The sequence below is a fragment of the Schistocerca americana genome, chromosome 10 (assembly GCF_021461395.2).
Source record: "Schistocerca americana isolate TAMUIC-IGC-003095 chromosome 10, iqSchAmer2.1, whole genome shotgun sequence".
Taxonomy (NCBI): Eukaryota; Metazoa; Arthropoda; class Insecta; order Orthoptera; family Acrididae; genus Schistocerca; species Schistocerca americana.
Genome location: NC_060128.1, coordinates 168975098 through 169001505, shown reverse-complemented (window position 1 = coordinate 169001505; position 26408 = coordinate 168975098). Strand labels below are relative to the sequence as shown.

Below are 26408 nucleotides of genomic sequence, written 5' to 3'. Positions count from 1 at the left end.
AAGTTGCAATAGGTGGCAGTGCCATACGTAGCCTTCAAAATGACGCCTGTAACGAAGATGCGTTCCGAGGAGAGAGCTGCCATTGAGTTTCTTCTGACGGAAAACCAGAGCATCGCAGATATTCATAGGCGCTTGCAGAATGTCTACGGAGACCTCACAGTGAACAAAAAGCACGGTGACTCGTTGGGCGAGGCGTTTTAACATCTTTGCGACAAGGTCGCGCGAACCTGTCCTGTCTCCCCCGTGTATAAAGGTGTGAGTGCAGCAATGTTGGAACGTGCGGACACTCTCAACCGAGGTGATCTACGGATACCAGTCAAACACCTCGCTGTTCATCTGAACGTCTCTGTTGGTAGTGCTGACACACTCGTTCACCAGTCAGAGTTCAAAAAATGGCTCTGAGCACTATGTGACTTAACTGCTGAGGTCATCAGTCCCCTAGAACTTAGAACCACTTAAACCTAACTAACCTAAGGACGTCACACACATCCATGCCCGAGGCAGGATTCGAACCTGCGACCGTAGCGGTCGCGCGGTTCCAGACTGTAGCGCCTAGAACCGCTCGGCCACCCCGGCCGGCACCAGTAAGAGTACTCAGAGATTTGTGCCCGCTGAGTTCTGCGCCACGTAACAAAAGACCATAAGGAGCAACGATGGACCACGTGTGTCAAACTGCTCGCGCGTTTCTAGGCTGATCATGTCAATATTTTGCCGAACATCGTCACTGGCGCTGAAACATGGGTTCATCACTTCGAACTGGAAACAAGACGGCAGTCTACACGGTGGTAGCACACCACCTCTCCACCGAAGAAAAAGTTCACAGCCGCACCGTCAGCCGCTAAACTCATGGTGACGGTCTTCTGGATGTCCTCGATTATGGTGCAACGAGCCACTCTGAAGAAGATTACGCTACTCTCGGGATATGGAAGAAATTAGTTCTGCGAGTTCGTCGATGACAGCGCAAGCCCTCACAAAAGTGTGCGCACCCGAAAGGAGCTCGCTCACAAAACTTATTCACACTCAAGCCCGTATCCGGCACCGTCCGACTTTCATCTGTTTGGCCCAATGACGGACGCACTCCACGGGAATCAGTACGTAGGCGAGGGGGAGGTTATTCATGCAACAAGGTGATGGCTTCGCGCCGGTCTGTGTGGCCGAGCGGTTCTAGGCGCTACAGTCTGGAAACGCGCGACCGCTACGGTCGCAGGTTCGAATCCTGCCTCGGGCATGGATGTGTGTGATGTTCTTAGGTTAGTTAGGTTTAAGTAGTTCTAAGTTCTGGGGGACTGATAACCTCAGAAGTTATGTCCCATAGTGCTCAGAGCCATTTGAACCATTTTGATGGCTTCGCCGTCGACCAGTAGAATGGTAGGATTGGGGTGTACAGGCCCACCCAGTATGGTGGAGTAAGGCCGTCGTATTGAACGGAGATTCTAGTCAAAAATCTGGTTTTCTAGCAAAACAAAAAAAAATGGGAATCATCAATAAAACTAACCAGCTTTCAGAAAAAAATGAGTTGCATTACCTATTGAACGCCCCGCCCCCCTCCCCCTCGTATCATCGTACGACATGTCGTTCACAAGATACAACGTGGCAAACATTGATATATGTGAAAACGAAACCGAAAATTCGCTAGAGATAGAGGTGAAATATGTGTACAAATATGCGTGAAATACGCTGAAGAGCCAAAGAAACTGGTACACCTAATATTGTGTAGCGGGCCCTCGAGCGTGCAGAACTGTCGCAACACGACATGGCATGGACTCGACTTACGTCTGAAGTAGTGCTGGAGGGAACTGACATTATGAATCTTGCAGGGCTGTCTGTAAATCCGTAACAGTACGACGGGGTGGAGATCTCTTCTGAACAGCATCCCGCAAGGCATCCCAGATATGCTCAACAAGGTTCATGTCTGGGGAGTTTGGTGGCCAACGGAAGTGGTTAAAACTCACAAGAGTGTTCCTGGAGCCACTCTGTAGCTATTGTGGACGTGTCGCTGTTGTCGCATTGTCCTGCTGGAATTGTCCAAGTCCGTCGGAATGCACAATGGAAATGAATGGATGCAGGCGATCAGACAGGATGCTTACGTACGTGTCACCTGTCAGAGTCGTATCTAGACCTATCAGGGTTCGCATATCAGTCCAACTGCAGACGTCCCACACCATTACAGAGCCTCCACCAGCATCAACAGTCCCCTGTACATGCAGCGTCCATGGATTCATCTTGTTGTAACAATTCCCGTACACGTCCATCCGCTCGATATAATTTGAAACGAGACCCGTCCGACCAGGCAACACATTTCCCATCAGTAGTACAATGTCGACATTGACGGGCCCAGGAAAGGCGTAAGGCTTTGTGTCGTGCAGTCATAAGTATACACGAGTGGACCTTCAGCTCAGAAAGCACAATTCGATTATGTTCCGTTGACTGGTTTGCACGCTGACACTTGTTGATGGTCCAGCATTGAAAACTGCTGCAATTTGCGGAAGGGTTGCACTTCTGTCACGTTGAACGATTCTCTACAGTCAACCTCCGTCTCGTCCTTGCAGGATCTTTTTCCGACGGCAGCGACGTCGGAGATTTGATCTTTTACCGGATTCCTGACTTTCGTATCCCGCCTGGAAGGCGGCGCGCGCGTCTGCTCCTGGAAACTGAAAGGTTGGCCGAATGAAGGAAGTGAGTAGGAGCAGGAAAAGGTAATACACGTCGGTACTGCGGTATGAATTTAAATCACCTTTCCTCTAGAAAGAATACATAACTTTGCAATGAGGTGCGAAGTGTCCCGGCCGTCTGCTCTAGAATCTGGAGCGGAGCTCGTGGAGCTCTCCCGCTCCGGCTAGAGTGCGCTGTCGTCGGTGTCTCATAGTGCCAACTTATGAAACTATGCCGTCGCATCGTTGCTATCGATACCACACTGACATTGACGGTACGCTCGTGAAATAGTCGTACGGGAAAATCCCTGCTTCATCGCTACCTCGGAGAATCTGTGTTCCATCGCTCGTGCGCCGACTATAACACCACGTTTAAACTCACTTAACTTGATAATCTGCCATTGAAGCAGCAGGGGAGTATTATGGGACCATTGCTTTTCACAATATATATATATATATATATATATATAAATGACTTAGTAGATAGTGTCGGAAGTTCCATGCGGCTTTTCGCGGATGATGCTGTAGTATACAGAGAAGTTGCAGCATTAGAAAACTGCAGCGAAATGCAGGAAGATCTGCAGCGGATAGGCACTTGGTGCAGGGAGTGGCAACTGTCCCTTAACATAGACAAATGTAATGTATTGCGAATACATAGAAAGAAGGATCCTTTATTGTATGATTATATGATAGCGGAACAAACACTGGTAGCAGTTACTTCTGTAAAATATCTGGGAGTATGCGTGCGGAACGATTTGAAGTGGAATGATCATATAAAATTAATTGTTGGTAAGGCGGGTACCAGGTTGAGATTCATTGGGAGGGTGCTTAGAAAATGTAGTCCATTAACAAAGGAGGTGGCTTACAAAACACTCGTTCGACCTATACTTGAGTATTGCTCATCAGTGTGGGATCCGTACCAGATCGGTCTGACGGAGGAGATAGAGAAGATCCAAAGAAGAGCGGCGCGTTTCGTCACAGGGTTATTTGGTAACCGTGATAGCGTTACGGAGATGTTTAATAAACTCAAGTGGCAGACTCTGCAAGAGAGGCGCTCTGCATCGCGGTGTAGCTTGCTCGCCAGGTTTCGAGAGGGTGCGTTTCTGGATGAGGTATCGAATATATTGCTTCCCCCTACTTATACCTCCCGAGGAGATCACGAATGTAAAATTAGAGAGATTAGAGCGCGCACGGAGGCTTTCAGACAGTCGTTCTTCCCGCGAACCATACGCGACTGGAACAGGAAAGGGAGGTAATGACAGTGGCACGTAAAGTGCCCTCCGCCACACACCGTTGGGTGGATTGCGGAGTATCAATGTAGATGTAGATGTAGATGTAGTAACCGATCTAACAACTGCGCCTGACACTTGTTGTCTTATATAAGCGTAGCCGACGGCAGTGTCGTATTCTACCTGATTTACATATCTCAATTTGAATACGCATCCTTATACCAGTTCGTTGGCGCTTCAGTGTAGTTTGTGCTGGTTTTGAAGATCTCAACAAGAAATTCTCCGTTTGTTCTTTTCATAGCATCTGAAGGTGAGCATCATAGGCAGAAACGGACAAATCTGAAATAGGCGGGAGGCGGTGCGGTGAAATACGAGAGGGTGAGATAGACGCGCGCAGTGTTGGGGCGGTCGGCCGTACGGCCTCCTTGCCACGCCCGTGACCTGCCCGTCGCTGCAGCAGGTCCGGAAGTGGTGCGCGCGCCGGAAGTGACGTCACCGTCTTCTGCGGACTCGCGGGCCCAGATAAGCCCAGCTGCCTGCCTGAGTGGCTCAGCTGTTCCCAGAACGAGACGTGACAGGCCGCATGCTCTCTCTCTGTCCGGCCGCTGCTGGACTTCCTCCAGCCGACATTCCACTGTACGAGGCCGCTGACGCTAACGTAGACGCGGACGGGACATCCGACCTCGCAAGGTACAGCGGCACGAACTGCCTAACGCGATTTCGCGCTCTCTGGCGGCCATTGCCGGCATTATTTGGCCCTTCAGACCACACAGTTTCTCGACGAAAAGGGACGCGCGTACAACAGCCTTGTTAACTCTGTTAGCGATTGTCGAAGAAGATTAAAGAAAATCACGAAGAAAATTCTGGACTAGTTGATGGCTGGTAGGGGAAATTTACATAATGCTGTGCAACGAGCAGAGATATATAGGGTGAATCACTAACTGTCGCCACCTAGAAATAACTCCGAAAGTACGATAGTAGCTGAAAAGTTTGTGGGACAAAAGTTGGATGGGACAACGGGAGCCGTAATATGACGTTGGTTTTTTGTTGTTAGAGGGGTCGCGTCAGAGACACACTATGTGATCAAAAGTATCCGGAAACCCCCAAAATTATATTAGGTACATTGTGCTGCCACCTACTGCCTGGTACTCCATATCAGCGACCGCAGTAGTCATTAGACGTCGTGAGAGAAATTAGCGCACTGGACTCGCATTCGGGAGGACGACGGTTCAATCCCGTCTCCAGCCATCCTGATTTAGGTTTTCCGTGATTTCCCTAAATCGTTTCAGGCAAATGCCGGGATGGTTCCTTTGAAAGGGCACGGCCGATTTCCTTCCCAATCCTTCCCTCATTCGAGCTTGCGCTCCGTCTCTAATGACCTCGTTGTCGACGGGACGTTAAACACTAACCACCACCACCGCCACCACCATCGTGAGAGAACAGAATGGGGCGCTCTGCGGAACTCATGGACTTCGAACGTGGTCAGGTGATTGGGTGTCACTTGAGTTATACGTCTGTACGCGAGATTTCCACGCTCCTAAACATCCCAAGGTCCATTGTTTCCGATGTGATAGAGAAATGGTAACCTGAAGGGACACGTACAGCACAAAAGCGTGCAGGCCGACCTCGTCTGTTGACTGGCAGAGACAGTGAAACCTCTCCTTAGAAAAATTTATGAATTACTGTGCTGGTAAACCTCTTACGTTATTTGATTTTCAAACAGCTGAGCAGAACTGAACGTACTCAGACAGTTATCTCGTTACTTATTCTGATCATCACTAAACTGACATATAATATTTTTAGTGCAACGCAATCTGAGTTTCAGTAATCCCGACAAAAGAATGGCCGTGACTAACAGTAACCTATACCTTTCATGAATCACTTGCCTCACAAAAATCTTCGTTACTCGAACTTCTGCAATATAGCGAGCGCCAATACTGCCAGCTAAATAAAAGATTCTAACTACTGAAGGTACTAACTACTGATAGGCATAGTTAGAAAATGAAAGATTTTGATAGAGAACAAACAATGTATTTACCTTAATAGTGTTCAAAAGTCATATATCAGTTCATGACATCCAATCTTACAAATTCCGTTTTTGTGACGGACACACGTCCAGATCGTCTGCTCTCAAAACTCTGCCATCTCTCTTCCCACATCCACCATTGCTGGCGGCTCACCTCCAAATGCGCAACGCTACGATCTCTTCACGTCCAACTGCCCAACACTACAATAGCAAAAATTCCAACTATTTAAACCAGCCACAGACTGCACACAGCACAGTCAGTGATTTTCATACAGACCGCTACGTGGCGTTACTAACATAAAAACCTAAGCAGTCTACTTACAACAGCCGGCAATTGAAGAGGGTCGTGATGTATAATAAGCAGACATCTATCCAGACCATCACACAGGAATTCCAAACTGCATCAGGATCCATTGCAAGTACTATCACAGTTAGGCGGGAAACGAAACCTGGATTCCATGGTGGAGCGGCTGCTCATAAGCCACACATCACGCTGGTAAATGACAAACGACGCCTCGCTTGGTGTAAGGAGCGTAAACGTTGGACATTTGAACAGTGGAAAAGCGTGTTGTGGAGTGACGAATCACGGTACACCATGTGGCGATGCGAAGGCAGGGTGTGGGTGTGGCGAATGCCCGATGAACGTCATCTCCCAGCGTGTATAGGGCCACCTGTAAAATTCGGAGTCGGTAGTGTTATGGTGTGGTTGTGTTGTTCATGGAGGGGGCTTGCATCCCTTGTTGTTTTGCGTGGTACTATTGCAGCACAGGCCTGCCTTGATGTTTTAAGCACCTCCTTGCTTCCCACTGTTGAAGAGCAATTCGGGGATGGCGATAGCATCTTTCAACACGATCGAGCACCTGTTCATAATGCACGGCCTGTGGCGAAGTGGTTACACGACAATAACGTCCCTGTAATGGACCGGCCTGCGTAGAGTCCTGACCTGAATACTATAGAACACCTTTGTAATGTTTTGGAACGCCTACTTCGTGCCAGGCCTCACCGATTGACATCGATACCTCTCCTCAGTGCAGCACTCTGTGAAAAATGGGCTGCCATTCCCCAAGAAGCCTTGCAGCACCTGAGTGATTGTGTGCCTGCGAGAGTGTAAGCTGTCATCAACGATAAGGGTGAGCCAACACCATACTGAATTCCAGAATTACCGATGGAGGGCGCCACGAGCTTGTAAGAAGTCATTTTCAGCCAGGTGTGCGGATACTTTTGATCACATAGTGTCTGAAGGTCAACTTTGCTTTTTTTTATTATTTTTTTTAATGGGATGCTATAGTTCGGAACTTATTTTCTGGTAGCAGCTATCGAGGCGAATCCAATGATGTAATGTCTTTAAAGGACAACAAAGGCCAGAAAGGTGGCATTAACGTCCATTTACAGTAGGTGTTCGAAGTGATAACCATTGGTATCAATTCAGTGCTGCAATCTTCTTATCATGGATTGAGTGGTATTCATTATCACATCGGCACTTATCGAAGCACATGCTCTGACAGTTCTCTCTCATATGTCGTGCAAATAGTAAATATTCGCCGAATACGGCGTATCCATCTAACGTGCCACTGACATGTAAACACCATTCAACGGTTTCGCAATACAACACTAATAGGAACGGTAAGATTAGTATCGTCGAATCAAGCGAATGTAAATGGTGTATTCCTTTGAAGAACAAGTCGATATGCTTCTCATTTACGGAGAATGCCAACGAAATTCAGTGAGAGCTAGCGACTTATACGCTGAAAGATATCCTCAACGTACTCACCCTGTACGTCATACATTTAAATATGTGTACGATAAATTGAGAACAACTGGATCTTTCATCTTTCTGATGTAGAAGTGTTAAAAGCTCTGCATAGTATGTGTATAAACAGGCGTGTCGTTGGAAGCTCAAGCGAGCGAGTACAGAGCCAATGGATTTCTAGAATCGGACCACAAGGCACCCTCCATTAAGACGGTGGTTGATTTATGAGCGGCGATTGCGATCGGACAGAGAGCACACTGCGTAGCCAGAATCACCCGTAACGCCAGACCGAGCGAGGCGGCGCAGTGGTCAGCACACTGGACTCGCATTCGGGAGGACGACGGTTCAATCCCGCGTCCGGCCATCCTGATTTAGGTTTTCCGTGATTTCCCTAAATCACTCCAGGCAAATGCCGGGATGGTTCCTGTGAAAGGGCACGGCCGACTCCCTTCCCCCTCCTTCCCTAATCCGATGAGACCGATGACCTCGCTGTCTGGTCTCCTTCCCCAAAAACAACCCAACCCGTAACGCCAGACACTTTAGCTTTCTGTGGACAGCTAACTGGTGAAGATGGAGTAAAGAGCAGGAGTCACCGAAGCGAGGCCTTAGGAAAACTAAAACGCGCACCGTAACAAGAGCGACCATCAAGGCCGGCAGCTGGTATCTCCCACGCTAGCTCCTGGAGTGGAAGGGGCTGCCATGGCTGGGAGAGTCTTCCCACACAGCTCGCTGTCAGAGCATTTCTAGGACTGCGTGGACTGACCAGGAGTTGTCTCATGAGATGTAACGCTGTATTTCCGCTTTTTGTTTTGTTAGATTGTGTGTGTGTGTGTGTGTGTGTGTGTGTGTGAGAGGGAGAGAGAGAGAGAGAGAGAGAGAGAGAGAGAGAGAGAGGGAGAGAGAGAGAGAGAGAGAGAGAGAGAGGGAAGGAGGGAGAATTCATGGGAGAAAGGAAAAGAGAATCAAAGACAGAAAGAGAGAAGGTGTGTGTGTTGCGGGGGGCGGGGTGGGGGGGGGGGGTTGGGGGGGGGGAAGATTCGGTCTGTCTGCGTCAGTGTAAGTGGGTGAATATGGGTGTGTGGTTGGGTGTGTTTGCCTGTGTGCCTGTATATGGGTGAGTGGGTTTGTGTTCCCCATGACGCTGGAGATGGAGCACAGTATGTTGGTACCAAGTCTCCTCAGCTATACACTAGCTTGAGTCCTACACTGAAGAGCCAAAGAAACTGGTATAAGTATGTGTATTCATGTACAGAGATATGTAAACAAGCCTATATAAGACAACAAGTGTCTGGCACAGGCGTCAGATCAGTTACTGCTGCTACAGTGTCAAGTTATCAAGATTTAAGTGAGTCTTAATGTGGTGTTATAGTCGGCGCACGAGCGTAGCGACACAGTATCTCCGAGGCAGCGATGAAGAGGTACTTTTCCCGTACGGCCATTTCATGAGTGTACCGTGAATATCTGGAATCCAATAAAATATCAAACCTCCTACATCGCTGCGGTGGCTAAAAGGTCCTGCAAGAACGGGACCAACGACGACTGAAGAGAATCGTTCAGCGTGACAGTAGCGCAACAGTTCCGTAAATTGCTGGAGATTTCAGCGCTGGGCCATCAACAAGTGTCAGCGTTTGAACCATTCAACGAAACATCGTCGATATGGGCTTTCGAACACGAAGGTCCTCTCGTGTACCCTTGACGGCTGGATGACACAAAGCTTTACGCCTCGCCTGGGCAGGCAAACACCGATATTGGACTGTTGATGACTGGAAACATGTTGCCTGGTCGGACGAGTCTCGTTTCAAATTGTATCGAGTGGATGGTCGTGTACGGGTATGGAGACAACCTCATGAATCCATGAACCCTGCATGTCAGTTGGGGACTGTTCAAGTTGGTGGAGGCTCTGTAATGGTCTGAGACGTGTGCGTTTGGTCTGATATGGGGGACCCCTGAAACGTGTAGATACGACTCTGGCAGGTGACACGTAGGTAAGCATCTTGTCTGATCACCTCCATCCATTCATGTCCATTGCGCATTCCGAAGGATCTGGCAATGCGAGCAGGACAATGCAACAACCACGTCCAGAAGTGCTACAGAGTGGCTTCAGGAGCACTGTTCTGAGTTAAAACACTTCCGCTGGCCTCCAGACTCCCCAGACATGAACATTATTGAGTATATCTGCGATGCTTTGCAACGTTCTGTTCAGAGGGGATCTCCACCCCCTCGTACTCTTACGGGTTTGTGGACAGCCCTGCAAGCTTTATGGTGTCAGTTCCATCCAGGACCACTTCAGATATTAGTCAAGTGCAAATGGTTCAGATGGCTCTGAGCACTATGGGACTTAACATCTATGGTCATCAGTCCCCTAGAAATTAGATCTACTTAAACCTAACTAACCTAAGGACATCACACAACACCCTTAGTCTAGTGCATGTTACGTTGTGCTGCGGCATTTCTGCATGTTCGTGGGGCCCCTACACGATATTAGGCAGGTGTACCAATTTCTTTGGCTCTTTAGTGTATTTACACAGTCGTAGATGGGCTCAATAATACAATACGCGACAGCAAATTTTAGCTTCTGAATATTTTATAATGTAAAGAAATTTAACATATAATATGACGAAACACCACGATAATATTTTCAACTTATAGACCAACTTATGAAACAAAATTCATTGCAAACTTAACCAATATTCTTCAGTAATTAAATAAATCACTTTTGTTCTACGTATCCCGACAGCACAAATGAAACAAATTAGAAATGATACATCTCATTCAAAATTTAGAGAAGTGAAGCACTTCGACCATGTCAGTTGTACATCTTCAAAATTTATCTGATGATCATAATAATCACATAATTAATTACATGAAGATTATCAGAAAACGTCTTCGAAGCATGCTATATGGCAACGACCTTGCCGCAGTAGATACACCTGTTCCCGTGAGATCACCGAAGTTAAGCGCTGTCGGGCGTGACCGGCACTTGGATGGGTGACCATCGGGGCCGCCATGCGCTGTTGCCATTTTTCGGGGTGCACTCAGCCTCGTGATGCCAATTGAGGAGCTACTCGACCGAATAGTAGCGGCTTCGGTCAAGAATACCATCATAACGACCGGGAGAGCGATGTGCTGACCACACGCCCCACCTATCCGCATCCTCCATTGAGGAAAACACGGCGGTCGGATGGTCCCGATGGGCCACTTGTGGCCTATAGACGGAGTGGTTATGATGAAGGTTCTGTAAACGTATTTTGTCTTCTGTAATGGAGACTCCGCTAAAAACGGGAGGACTAGTGCTCGTGAATGAAATATTTATGTATAAAGAAAAAGCTACACTCTGTTGGGCGGCTCACATCAATACGCATAGACGGAGGTGACAAAACCCGTGGGACACCCCCCCCCCTCCCCAATATCGTGGCGGACCTCCTTTTGGCCGGCGTTGTGCGACAGCTCGACGTGGCGGGGACTCAAAACGACGTCGGAAGTCCTCTGCAGGAATATTGAGCCTCGCTGCCCCTATAGCGGTCCGTAATTGCGTAACTGATGCCGGTGCAGGATTTTGGGCACGAACAGACCCCTCGATTATGTCCCATAAATGTTCGCTGGAGTTCATGTCGGGCGATTTGGGTAACCAAATCATTCCCTCGGATTGTCCAGAATGTTCTTCAAACCAATTGTGAACAATTGTAGCCCCGTGACATGACGCACTGACATCTGTCATCCATAAAAATTCAAGTAGCCGAACATAACCATTTCCAGTCACTGATCGTTTTAGCTGGACCACAGGACTCAGTCCATTCCATGCAAACACAGCCCACACCATTATGGAACCACCACCAGCTTACACAGTAACTTGTCGACTCCTTGGGTCCACAGTTCCGTGGAATCTGTGGTCTACGTTCGTCTTATGTCCCACATTGCGTTTCTTTCACAGAGTGTTGCTGGTCTGTCAGCACTGACAACTTTACGCAAACGCCGCAGCGCTCGGTCGTTAAGTGAAGGTCTTCGGCCACAGCGTTGTCTGATGTGTGGTACTCTCGGCAAACTCTTTACACTCTGGATCTCGGGATACTGAATTCCCTAACGATTTCCGAAATGGAATGCCCCATGCAGCATTCCGCATTCGAAGTCTGTTAGTTCCTGTCGTGCGGCCATAATCACGTCGGAAGCCTTTTCGCATGAATCAAATGAGTACAGATGATAGATCAGCCAATGAACTAGCCTTTTGGACGTTGTGTACCACCGCCATTACTACATGTTCATATCGCTGTGTTGTGGTCTTCAGTCCCGAGACTGGTTCGATACAGCTCTCCATGCTACTCTATCCTGTGCAAGTCTCTTCATTTCCCAGTACCTACTGCGACCTACATCCTTCTGAATCTGTTTAGTGTATTCATCTCTTGGTCTCTCTCTACGATTTTTACCTTCCTCGCTGCCCTCCAATACCAAATTGGTGAGCCGGCTGAAGTGGCCGTGCGGTTAAAGGCGCTGCAGTCTGGAACCGCGAGACCGCTACGGTCGCAGGTTCGAATCCTGGCTCGGGCATGGATGTTTGTGATGCCCTTAGGTTAGTTAGGTTTAACTAGTTCTACGTTCTAGGGGACTAATGACCTCAGCAGTTGAGTCCCATAGTGCTCAGAGCCATTTGAACCATTTGCACCAAATTGGTGATCCCTTGATGCCTCAGTATATGCCCCACCAACGGATCCCTTCTCCTAGTCAAGTTGTGCCACAAATTTCTCCTCTCTCCAATTCTATTCAATACCTCCACTTTAGTTATGTGATCTACCCATCTAATCTTCAGCATTCTTCTGTAGCACCACATTTCTAAAGCTTCTATTCTCTTCTTGTCTAAACTATTTGTCGTCTACGTTTCGCTTCTACACAAGGCTACACTCCATACCAATACTTTCAGAAACGACTTCCTGACACTTAAATCTATACTCGGTGTTAACAAATTTCTCTTCTTCAGAAACTCTTTCCTTGCTATTGCCAGTCTACATTTTATATCCTCTCTACTTCGACCATCATCAGTTATTTTGCTCCCCAAATAGCAAAACTCATTTACTACTTTAAGCGTCTCATTTCCTAATCTAATTCCCGCAGCATCACCCAATTTAATTCGACTACATTCCATTATCCTCGTTTTGCTTTTGTTGATGTTTATCTTATATCCTCCTTTCAAGACACTGTCCATTCCGTTCAGCTGCTCTTCCAGGTCCTTTGCTGTCTCTGACAGAATTACAATGCCATCGGCGAGCCTCAATGTTTTTATTTCTTCTCCACGGATTTTTAATTCCTATTCCCAACCTTGTGATTTTTGTCGCCTCAGTGTATATTAGCGTAACATATTTTCAATGTTATCACTAGATGGCGTGGGCACTCGAGTTTCACGACTGGTACTGCGTAGTGCACCTTATCCATGATAGAAAACCTACGACAGTCGGTCTATCGTAGGAAAAATGTCATCCGCGTCTGAATGTTTCAGCTCCGTAAGAGGGACCTTTAACATTGACAGCAGGGAGGGCCTACCTAGGTCAACACGGCAAGGACACGCGAGATGCTGAATAATCACAGACGGAAACTTCCGGAACGAAATTGGGTCAATGTCAGCGTCTCGCACACACACACACACACACACACACACGTGCGCGCGCGCACACACACACACACACTGACATACACACACATAGACAGACCGCCCAGACGCAATAGATACTACTCCGCTTTTTCTCGGTTTTTCTTTGTTATGGATAGGTGCGGGACTTACATAAGGCACTTCCGTACGGCAATAAATTGATTTTCAAAAATGGATGAAATTCTTTCTATCAGGTAACATGGCTAAAGGCCATTTACGTCTTCTCTTGTACATCTCCGTCAAACCGATTTCTTTGCGTATGTAATTCGGTATTGAAACGGTGCGTTCTTCTATGGTGCCGAAATCAGTTATGTCTTTGTTCTTGCAAGTATTGTGCTATGGGTGTTGCGTAAATCTGTTTGGCTATGTTTCCACTGCGCCTGTGATCTAGAAGCACTTTTTCTCAGAAACTGCGTTTCAAGGTTGTTAGGCGATTCCTGTCTTGATTTCGTAAGGCTCAAGTTCGCGTCGACGACAGGGGGTTGAAAATGAAGTCCCATGCTTCTTGACAGAGCGTAGGGGAACGATGCGGGAGACCCGCACAGCCGTACTAGGCAATGTCCTAATGGAGATGGTTTGCCGTTGCCTTCCTCCGACCGCAATGGGGATGAATGATGATGATGATGACACAACAACACCCATTCATCTTGGGGCAGGTGAATATCCCTGACCCCGCCGGGAATCGAAACCCGGGACCCCGTGCTACCGCGACACCACGAGCGACTGATATACAGGGTGGTCCATTGATAATGACCGGGCCAAATATCTCAAGAAATAAGCATCAAACGAAAAAAAACTACTAGCAACGAAACTCGTCTAGCTTGAAGGGGGAAACCAGATGGCGCCATGGTTGGCCCACTAGATGGCGCTGCCATAGGTCAAACGCCATCTGGTTTCCCCCTTCAAGCTAGATGAGTTTCGTTCTTTGCAGTTTTCTCGTTTGACGCTTATTTCGTGAGATTTTTGGCCAGGTCACGATCAATGAACCACCCTGTATATAAAAAGAAGTACGTTCCTAGAAACACGTGTTTATAGGAATCCATTGTTGTGTCAAAGAACTTTCGGAGATACACGCTTTTGAACAAGTGAAAATTTACATTTTTATTACGTAGATATACCTGCCATATACTGGTGGGGAAAATTAGTTCCAGCGCCTGGGCTCGAACCGGCTATCCGTTCATCGGACACCTCCGCTCTGGCCCACAAGTTCCACGTAGCTCAACACCAGTAGTTGGTGAGCCCAGCTCTAATTACGTGACAAAAGCGGAACTGCACGGCCGCTGCCGCCACTTGGCTTCTAATCGACACGCGGCAAGAAGTCCAGCGCGGCAGACGGCGATGTGTGTAGCGACGGCAGCGCCTGCGGTGAGCAGCTGTACGGTGCGTTCTACATCTACATCTACGTCTACATCTATACTCCGCAAGCCACCTGACCTTGAGTACCTCTATCGGTTCTCCCTTCTATTCCAGTCTCGTATTGTTCGTGGAAAGAAGGATTGTCGGTCTGCCTCTATGTTGGTTCTAATCTCTCTTATTTTATCCTCATGGTCTCTTCGCAAGATATACGTAGGAGGGAGCAATATACTGCTTGACTCCTCAGTGAAGGTATGTTCTCGAAACTTCAACAAAAGCCCGTACCGAGCTACTGACCGTCTCTCTTGTAGAGTCTTCCACTGGAGTTTATCTATCATCTCCGTAACGCTTTCGCGATTACTAAATGATCCTGTAACAAAGCGCGCTGCTCTCCATTGGATCTTCTCTATCTCTTCTATCAACCCTATCTGTTACGGATCCCACACTGCTGAGCAGTATTCAAGCAGTGGGCGAACAAGCGTACTGTAACCTACTTCCTTTGTTTTCGGATTGCATTTCCTTAGGATTCTTCCAATGAATCTCAGTCTGGCATCTGCTTTACCGACGATCAACTTCATATGGTCATTCCATTTTAAATCACTCCTAATGCGTACTCCCAGATAATTTATGGAATTAACTGCTTCCAGTTGCTGACCTGCTATATTGTAGCTAAATGATAAGGGATCTTACTCTGGTATCCTAGCAGGAGTGGCCAGGCGAAGGGTAACGCGGACTTTCTGGACAGGTACGGCAGGTGAGCTCCTTCGCTACCTCAGCACACCGTTCTACATCTTCCCACAGCGCAAATTAATTATGACCCCGATACGAGGCAACCGGTCACTCTTTAGTGCAACACCAGTACATCCCAGACAATCGAATTCCCAAGTGTACATCAGCTTCAGACTTCTGATTACGAGGCATGCTGAAAAGTAAGCCTTCCGATTTTTTTATGTGAAAACTCTTAAAGTTTTTCTGAAAAAAGCTATTAACATTCTACATCTTTGTTGTTCCTGTCCACATGTTTGCACCCCTCTGCCGCTAAAGGGCTCTGAATTGTAGCGTGTAACATGGTGGTGTATAACGTAACAGAGTCGTAAAACAAATGGTTCAAATGGTAAACACTGGTTATTTACATACTTCCTGCAGGGGTAGCTCGAGCCACGGCCTGCAGGCAGTATCATTACGGCAAAACCTGACTGGCTGGAGACAGCTAGGACAGGATAACAGTGACAACGAAATGCATGCATTCCCTCAGAGAGACGCTCGGCTCTAAATCGATCTCAGTCAACATTAATATGAAAATCTACAACACAGTGATATTCCCAGCAGTAATCTACGGTTTAGAAACATGGAGAGTGACTAAGTGAGAAAGGGAAAAACTATTAATATTTGAGAGAAGAGTAATGAGGAAGATATGGGGACCAGTTGTAGATAACAGAGAATGCAGGAGGAGGAAAAATGGAGGCAGTTTGTGGAAGCAGCTCGTGATCTGCAGGGCCTGTAGTCGTTGGATATCTATCTATCTACGATGTAGGATTTTTATCCACAAACTTTTAAGTCAACAAATCGCGTATCTCCCCAATGGAAATGTCAACGAACGACGTAACTGTGCCGGTGCGTGAGAAACAACGTGACTGATGTAGTTATGCAGAGGAAAAAATTAGACCGTGAAAATTTAAGCAATTTCCAGTTACGTAGGACAAAATAAAATGACTGACAATATTATCTTAATGTAGAAAAATTTGCACAGATGAAGAAGGTGGTAAATTGGCCGGAGAGCCTTGACTATATGTATATGTAGATGGTATCTATCCCGTACCCGTGGTCTAGGGGTAGCGTCTTTGATTCATAATCAAAACGTCTTCGGTCCCGGGTTAGATCCCCGCCACTGCCTAAATTTTGATAAATAATCAGCATTGGCGGCCGAAGACTTCCGGCATAAGAAGTCAGCCTCATTCTGCCAACGGCCTTGTCAAAGAGGGCGGAGGAGCGGGTAGAGGTTCAGGGCACTCTCTTGTCCTAGGGGTGGGAAATTGCCCCTAAAGGCGGAAGAATCAGCAATGATCAACGACACGAGGATGCAGAAGCCAATGGAAACCACTGCATTAAAGACACGTAACGTGTACCCACAGTATATGTGGCCTGTAATTGAAGAAGTGTCATGATGATCTCTCCATTGGCAAAAGATTCCGGAATAGTCCCCCATTCGGATCTCCGGGAGGGGACTGCCAAGGGGGAGGTTACCATGAGAAACAGATTGAATAATCAACGAAAGGATAACGTTCTACGAGTCGGGGCGTGGAATGTCAGAAGCTTGAACGTGGTACGGAAACTAGAAAATCTGAAAAGGGAAATGCAAAGGCTCAATCTAGATATAGTAGGGGTAAGTGAAGTGGAAGGAAGACAAGGATTTCTGCTCAGATGAGTATCGGGTAATACCAACAGCAGCAGAAAATGATACAACAGGTGTAGGATTCGTTATGAATAGGAAGGTAGGGCAGAGGGTGTGTTACTGTGAACAGTTCAGTGACTGGGTTGTTCTAATCAAAATCGACAGCAGACCAACACCGACAACGATAGTTCAGATATACATGCCGACGTCGCAAGCTGAAGATGAACAGATAGAGAAAGTGTATGAGGATATTGAAAGGGTAATGCAGTATGTAAAGGGGGACGAAAATCTAATAGTCATGGGCGACTGGAATGCAGTTGTAGAAGGAGTAGAAGAATAGGTTACAGGACAATATGGGCTTGGGACAAGGAATGAAAGAGGAGAAAGACTAATTGAGTTCTGTAACAAGTTTCAGCTTGTAATAGCGAATACTCTGTTCAAGAATCACAAGAGGAGGAGGTATACTTGGAAAAGGCCGGGAGATACGGGAAGATTTCAATTAGATTACATCATGGTCAGACAGAGATTCCGAAATCAGATACTGGATTGTAAGGCGTACCCAGGAGCAGATATAGACTCAGATCACAATATAGTAGTGATGAAGAGTAGGCTGAAGTTCAAGACATAAGTCAGGAAGACTCAATACGCAAAGAAGTGGGATACGGAAGTACTAAGGAATGACGAGATACGTTTGAAGTTCTCTAACGCTATAGATACAGCAATAAGGAATAGCGCAGTAGGCGCAGTTGAAGAGGAATGGACATCTCTAAAAAGGGCCATCACAGAAGTTGGGAAGGAAAACATAGGTACAAAGAAGGTAGCTGCGAAGAAACCATGGGTAACAGAAGAAATACTTCAGTTGATTGATGAAAGGAGGAAGTACAAACATGTTCCGGGAAAATCAGGAATACAGAAATACAAGTCGCTGAGGAATGAAATAAATAGGAAGTGCAGGGAAGCTAAGACGGGTGAAGATTTGTCTGATGTGATAGAAGAAGAAACATGAGTCGATTTAGAAGAGATAGGGGACCCAGTATTAGAATCGGAATTTATAAGAGCTTTGGAGGACTTACGGTCAAATGAGGCAAAAGGGATAGATAACATTCCATCAGAATTTCTAAAATCATTGGGGGAAGTGGCAGCAAGACGACTGACTATTCACGTTGGTGTGTAGAATATATGAGTCTGGCGATATACCATCTGACTTTCGGAAAAGCATCATCCACACAATTCTGAAGACGGCAAGAGCTGACAAGTGCGAGAATTATCGCACAATCAGCTTAACAGCTCATGCATCGAAGCTGCTTACAAGAATAAGCAAGGCTAAAGAAAAATCAAGACACTTTCATAGGATTTGTCGACCTGGAAAAAGCGCTCGACAATATAAAATGGTGCAAGCTGTTCGAGATTCTGAAAAATGTAGGGGTAAGCTATAGGGAGAGAAGGGTCATATACAATATGTACAACAACCAAGAGGGAATAATAAGAGTGGACGATCAAGAACGAAGTGCTCGTATTAGGAAGGGTGTAAGACAAGGCTGTAGCCTTTCGCCCCTACTCTTCAATCTGTACATCGAGGAAGCAATGATGGAAATAAAAGAAAGGTTCAGGAGTGGAATTAAAATACAAGGTGAAAGGATATCAATGATACGATTCGCCGATGACATTGCTATCCTGAGTGAAAGTGAAGAAGAATTAAATGATCTGCTGAACGGAATGAACAATCTAATGAGCACACAGTGTGGTTTGAGAGTAAATCGGAGAAAGACGAAGGTAATGAGAAGTAGTAGAAATGAGAACAGCGAGAGACTTAACATCAGGATTGATGGTCAATGAAGTTAAGGAATTCTGCTACCTAGGCAGTAAAATAACCAATGACGGACGGAACAAGGAGGACAACAAAAGCAGACTCGCTATGGCAAAAAAGGCATTTCTGGCCAAGAGAAGTCTACTAATATCAAATACCGGCCTTAATTTGAGGAAGAAATTTCTGAGGATGTACGTCTGGAGTACAGCATTGTATGGTAGTGAAACATGGACTGTGGGAAAACCGAAACAGAAGAGAATCGAAGCATTTGAGATGTGGTGCTATAGATGAATGTTGAAAATTAGGTGGACTGATAAGGTAAGGAATGAGGAGGTTCCACGCAGTATCAGAGAGGAAAGGAATATGTGGAAAACACTGATAAGGAGAAGGGACAGGATGATAGGACATCTTCTAAGACATGAGGGAATGACTTCCACGGTATTAGAGGGAGCTGTAGAGGGCAAAAACTGTAGAGGAAGACAGAGATTGGAATACGTCAAGCAAATAATTGAGGACGTAGGTTGCAAGTGCTACTCTGAGATGAAGAGGTTAGCACAGGAAAGGAATTCGTGGTGGGCCGCATCAAACCAGTCAGTAGACTGATGACCAAAAAAAAAAAAAAGAGATGGTATCTGTTCTTTCGGTCGGGGCACACATTTTCAACTGTCCCCGTTGACTTATATCAACGCCTGTATGCAGCTAAGGGTATTCATTTCATTGTAATTTATTCTAACGAACTGCATGGTCACCGATGGCATCTGTTCTTTCGAACACGTCCGAAAGAACAGATACCATCTTCATATATAGATATGGCATTCTTCTAACAAATTTCTATCTAGATAATTGTTCGAATAAATAAATCATTCAAACAAATTTTCTCGTGAATAAATTATTCACGGATAAAGAGATTATTCCTCTCTGCCAATTTAAATAATTACTTGTTATTTTTTATTCTTAACCCAAATGACGAATAACGTTGAAAGCCATCGTATTTTCTATGTTTACTTCTTGTACAGAATTCGATAACTAGTGCTCCTTCCCCGTGACCCAGTACAGTTTCTGTTTTGTAAATATCCAGTTACTGGTTTGTGCAGAGTCATGCTTTGATGATTCCAAAGCCCCCGGCACGGTTAGGGTTGCCACCTGTACTTTAGTAGAAAGTATTGTACGTTATTTGGGGCATTTGTTCTCTATTCTTTAAGAGAACAACAAAGTACGCGGAAATACTCTATTTCACATAGTTTGGAATCAAAGAACTTTCAGCATTGCAGCGTGTCAGCAATCGTAAGTATCGAAATAATTATGAAAAATCCGCCTCGATTGCACAAACTACCTGGTGTTTACCTAGGTTTCAGCGTGGGTAGCCACGCCTTCTTCAGAACAAAATATAAAACAGCTTGCCTAAATAGGAATCACTTTACTTAAAGCATTAAAGGACCACGAAAGTTGGCCGGATTTTTGCTTGTAAGATATCTGCTGAATAATTGAACCGTGAATTAACTGGTCATGTCTGAACGGAACATAATCTCAAATGTCAATACAGTCAACGGACGAAGTGAAAGATCCCGTCAATTTCAATTCTTTGCAACTATTAAGTACCAAATGCGTCTTTGCTAGACTGTGTACACTAAGTGGATTATTTACTCCACGAAAAATTACCCGACAATCTCGAAAGTGTACTGCTCATTACATATCGACTCTAGTCCCGTCATTTAGTGTCCTTGCGAGACGAAACGACTGCCGGCAACCTCGGCGATGTAATACTTGTGGCACTATTGTTGCGTAGCGAAAACTTGTGCTGCCTGTTTCAATTTGTTTTGTGTGAGGGCGTATTCAGCACAACAAAGCTCGGTTATTCGGTTTTATAAGTTTACATAATAGCTTATCTTAGATAAAGTCAACTTCTGTAAACTGATTACCGAATGTTCACCAACAAACGAAAGAAACAAATCCAGCCTGTCTTAGATAAAAATTAATAACGCGTTTACCTTAAATGCAGACTGTAAAGACGCTCTTTAGCAGTGACAATTATCTGTTGAATATTGTTAAAAGCCATGAAAAATATATTTTTGGACAAAAAGTTTAGCAACGTAAATAATGCTTTATTTTGATGCATTGTGCTTCATCCCTACCTTCAGCACGATTCGACTTCTCCGACCCTTCTTTGGCTAGTATACGTCTGTAGGTTACTGTAAGTCTCACTTGGCGATGGACAGTAATACGGTTAAACTATTTCTTTCTAAATCGTTGGTGTAGAAACTCGAAAAATTTCATTGAGTCGCCTCGTTGACATTTTCTCGATAAAAAAGTTGTCAGTGTCCTGCACAGTTATGAATTCTTTTATGTGCTTAAACCTAGCTCTCTTTCGACATTTTTGAGTCACAAAGCTCCACGTAGCTGCATAAGCGTATGTACGAGCGAAGACCTGTTCCAGCTTTACTCAGAGTTAGCCCAAAAAACATTCGGATGACTTTATTTTGATACATTGTACTTTTTTCGAATGAACAACAAGTTTGCACTTGCCACTCACTGTTTCTTTATATCCACTCTGTGTTTCGGAGGTTTAAACTTCCATCATCAGGTGCATTTACATGTGTTAGTATCACGTATGTGTGTTGTGTTACGATTTTGGCGTAACTTGTGCCACTGTCTCCAGCGGTTACAGACTTCTTTCTCTGTCGTAACACTTCACATGTAAACTGCCATATACTTTATTTCCTAAAAAAGGAGGAGATTATTGTATAATGTCCCGTCGACAACGAGGTCATCAGAAACGGAGTACAACCTTGCATCAGGAAAGAACGGGGAAGGAAATCTGCCGTGCCCTTACTAAGGCACCTCCGGGCATTTGCCTGAAGCGATTTAGGGAAATCACGGAAAACCTCAATAATGATGACCGGACGCGGGTTGCAAGTCGAGCACTAGAAAAAAAAAAAAAAAAAAAAAAAACGGCGTCGCCACACACGATAGCTCAGCATGTGAAGTTTCTCATCGATATAATTTCTGCGGTGTCATGCGACTTCCGCACAGTAATAATGAGGGAAAACGAGGAAGACACAAAAAGATAAAAAGAGAATAAATAAATAAAGGGTTAAGTTGCAGACTGCAAAATGCAAGATCTCTGATCCAATCCCCCGATGGGCCTACGATTTTTTCTGTTATTTCGTGTTTCTTTGACCTCTAACAATGGGTAAAATTGCAAGTCAGGTTGCATCCCGTTTCGGAGTACATGTGGAACTGTAATTGTGTAAATCTATAGCTACATGATTACTCTGCAATTCACAGTTAAGTGCCTGGCAGAGGGTTTATCGAACCACCTTAAGGATGTTTCTCTGCCGTTCCACTGTCGAACAGCGCGCAAGAAAGACGAACATTTAAATCTTTCCGTGCGAGCTCTGGTTTCTCTTATTTTATTATCATCATTTTTTCCTATGTAGGTGGGCGCCAACGAAATATTTTCATCCTCTGAGGACAACGTTGGTGATTGACATTTCATGAGAGGTTCCTGCCGCAACGTAAAACGTCTTTGTTTTAATGATTGCCACCCCAATTCACGTATCATATCCGTGGCACTCTCTCCTCCATTTCGCAATAGTACTAGACGATCTGCCCTTCTTTGTCCTGTGTCGATCTTCTCCGATGCGGACCCCCCGCCGCACAGCAATACTCCAGAAGAGGGCGGGCAGGCGTAATGTAGGCAACTTTATACATTTTACGTGTTCTGCCCCATCTAACTGGCTGTATAAGTCGGGTCAGAGGTGAGGGGAAGTCAAGGGCACACTACCGTAACTAGTAAAGCACTGTACCGTTCAAATCGACCTTCGTGTTGGGTGAGGCTTCACTTGCTTTACAACGTAACGAATGGAACACAAAAGTACTTCGTAGGCGGACAGCCTTAGCAGTCATACCACGGGCGCGGCCCCATTCAACTGAGTCTTCACCTGTCAGTACATCACCCCTCCCCCTGCCAACAACATCAGAAAGGGCTCTGCGTAACTAGCAAAAGATGACACTGCAATAAGCAGAAACTCTTAATCTGCAGCACCTCCGTCCATTCTGTCAAGACTGTTGACACTATCGAATATGGGTGTCTCGTTGGTACAATTACTCGTTTGGCTTGTGTTTGTGGACAACTGCAGGACGTCCAGAGTCACCCGAACGTGGTTTTGGACTAAGTTTTGAGTAAACGTACCTTACTAGGTGCAATACATCTGCGCTCGTACATGATCTTATGCAGTTACATGGAACTTTGACTTACATGTAACTTGAGAAATGCTGGAAGAAACACTCGGTTTAAGCACACAAATGAGTTCATAATAGTGCAGGACACTGTCAGTTTTTTCTATCGAGAAATTCTCAAAGAATCGATCGCAAGACACTTCCCGCGTTTCTACACCACCTACAACTCTTGCAACAATGATTTAAAAACAAATAATTCACCGAGCGATGGTTACAACAAACTACAGACACAGAATAGCCAAAGAAACGTCGGAGAAATCGGGTCACGAGTTTGAAATAGTTCTGACACGCATAAAGAAAATTTATTTTGAATGGCATTTGGGAGGTGAAGTGAACGTAGAATCACAACAAGTTACTTGCTAATAACTAGACCTAAATTGATAATATCTCGTTTTTTGCAATTGTTTGACACTGTCGATGCGTAAGATATGCGCTGTTAATTAAAATATGTGTGGATAAAAATCCTACTTCAAGATCGGAAATTCTCTTTACTGGTTAGCAGTTTCGGCTCATTATCGAGCCTTTTCCAGATCAATCTCAAATGTTGTTCAGTGTGTGACACTCATTACTCATTTTCGTATTTTTTAGGGCTAAGTCGCCTTAGTCAAATAAAATCTTAAAGTGAATATTTTAGTTAGTTATGTAAACTGATAACGTTAATCAATAATCAAATGTTGTTACAGTGCCCATTTTGCCACACCTATGAGTATGTACGAACCATCGACAACGCCATGAATCAATTTTCATAACCAACTAATATATTAACTTTAGGATTTTATTTAACTAGGGCGACTTAGCTGTAAAAAAAATAGGTCGATGTGGAGTGAGTGTCACACACTGAACAACATTTTAGATTGATCTGAGGGTGGCTCAGTAATGAGCCAAAATTTGTGAACTTGACATAGCATTTTTATCCACACATGTTTTATTTCGATTTTTGCTCAAGAAGATCATGCTTTGAAAGTGTGGTATTGTTATGCGAATGTGCATGTCTAGACTGTATTTTTTGTGCCACAGTGGCTAACATTACAAAAACAAACTTTCTGGTGAGGTGTTTGAGAAAAGAGTTCTTTGAAAGCTAGTTTAAAATCAACAAAAAGTGCATTTGTTACATACATGACAGAATTGGAGCAACAAAAGTAATTAGATTTCAAATTTATCTAATTTTTTTTATAAAAGTCTTTGTTCAGAGATGAATTGATTTATTCGTGTAAATGGATAATCTTTGGAATAAATATTTTTATTTTTTATTTACAAATAAGAAATAATAATTTTTATTTGTATTCGTTATTCTTTCATTCGCGTAAATTTTGCCCATCTATGACTGGAACTAAGATACGATGCATTTCACAAGATGCCTGTTCAGATGACTTCAAGTCGTATGTTTAATGTGCAAAAACTAGGAATATTTTCGAGGGTCCTACGTAGGGATCCAGGGATGGTGCAGGTAGAATCAGACCACGATAACAGCTCGAACAGAGAAATACAAGCAGTCATTCTTCGCACGCTCCGTCCACGAAAATAGTGGCGAGAAACCCAAACAACACTACAGTGAAAGAAAGGTATCCCCCGCCATACACTTCACAGTGATTCGCAGAGTGGTGCGTGGGGCGCCTACCTCTTGTGACGTAGAGGAGGACGAGTAAGGCGGGTATGCAGGCGGTGGCAGCGGATGGCATCGTGGAAGAAGTCTCGCAGTGGAGAAAATCAGGAAACTCGACTCGTGCGGCGGGTTGCAGAGGCGGCAGGCGGCTACAGAGAACTGGGAGCGCGTCGGCCGCGGACCGCGAAGCGACTGAGCCGCGAGGGCCGGCGCACCGGCTTATATAGCGACGCGGGGCATGCTGGGAACACTTCCGGCCGCACCGCCACTGCTGCGGGGGTGCGCCCGCACTGTTCATACATATTTCACCCCGTAGCTCCTCAGTCCTTGTGCAGGAATAAACCAATCTCTCTTTGCCTGATTGTACAAGAGACTTTCAATAAGTAATACAACACATTTTTTTTCTCGGCCAATTCCGGTTGAAAAAATGAAGAATTTTTTGTGGGACATCGCAGAACATTCCTGCTTCAGTCCCTATAGTACCATCAAATTCCAATAAGTGGCGGTGCAATACATAGCCTTCAAAATGTCTGTAACAGAGATGCATTCAAAGCAGAGAATTGACCGCGAGTTTCTTTTGGTGGATAACCAGAATATCACATATATTCATAGGTGCTTGTAGAATGTCTACAAAGACCTGGCAGCCAACAAAGTCATGGTGTGTCGTTGGTGAGGCATCTGTCACCAGAATATTGTGCAAACCTTCTTGATACCTGCATGTTGACTAGCTACACACAGCTAGACTCCTGCAATATTAGAATGGATGCACACTTTCATCTGAGGTGACTGATGCATCACAAACACCTCGCTGCACAAGTCGACATCTCTGTTGGTTGTGCTGACACACTAGTTGGGTACTCAAAGGTGTATACTGTCTCGGTTCCTCCCCGAGTAACGGAAGACCGTAAAGAGCAACGAAGGGTCATCTGTGCATAATTACTTGCATTTTATGAGCCTGATCGAAACAACTTTTTGTCGAATCTCAGCACAGGCGATGAAACATGGACTCATCACTTCTAATTGGAAACAAAATGGCAATCCATACAGTGGTGCCAGACCAACTCTCCTCCAAAGAAAAAGTTCAAAGCAGCGCCCTCAGCCGCTAGAGTCATGGTGACAGTGTTCTGGGACTCTGATGAAGGGATTATTCTGTTTGATGTTCTCCATCATGGTGCAACTATCAACTCTGATGTCCTCCCTCACAGTGCAACTATCAACTATGACATGTACTGTGCTACCCTCAGGAAATTGAGGAAACGAGTTTAGCAGCCGGCCGCTGTGGCCGAGTGGTTCTAGGTGCGTCAGTTCGGAACTGCGCTGCTGGTACGGTCGCAGGTTCGAATCCTGCCTCAGGCATGGATGCGTGTGACGTCCTTAGGTTGGTGAGGTTTAAGTAGTTCTAAGTCTAGGGGACTGATGACAGATGATGTCCCATAGTGGTCAGAGCCATTTGGACCACTTTGAACGACTTTATGATGTTAATCGCCACAAAAATGGAGAAATCCAAGGTCTCACACAAGACTGCACCTGAGAGGAGCTCACAAATCCTCATTGGACTACTCTTCCTCATCCACTGTACAACCGAATCTCACTCCTCCTGACTTTTGGCCCAATAAGGATGAACTCCATAGGAAGTAGTATGTAGATGATGGGGAGATTATTGATGTAACAATACGTTGGCTCCGATGTCGACCAGTAATGTGGTACCATGCAAGCATACTGG

At 45.4% G+C, this 26408-nt stretch overlaps 1 protein-coding gene across 1 annotated transcript in view; it reads right to left on the bottom strand.

Moving 5' to 3' along the window:
* Positions 1-24863, bottom strand: part of LOC124552531 (carbonic anhydrase 2-like) — a 208014-nt gene extending 183151 nt beyond the window's left edge. The window contains exon 1 of the mRNA XM_047126845.1: positions 24701-24863. Within this exon, the coding sequence (XP_046982801.1) occupies positions 24701-24761 (61 nt within the window). The 5' untranslated portion in view covers positions 24762-24863. The remainder of the gene's footprint in view (positions 1-24700) is intronic.
* Between the last annotated feature and the right edge of the window lie 1545 nt (positions 24864-26408).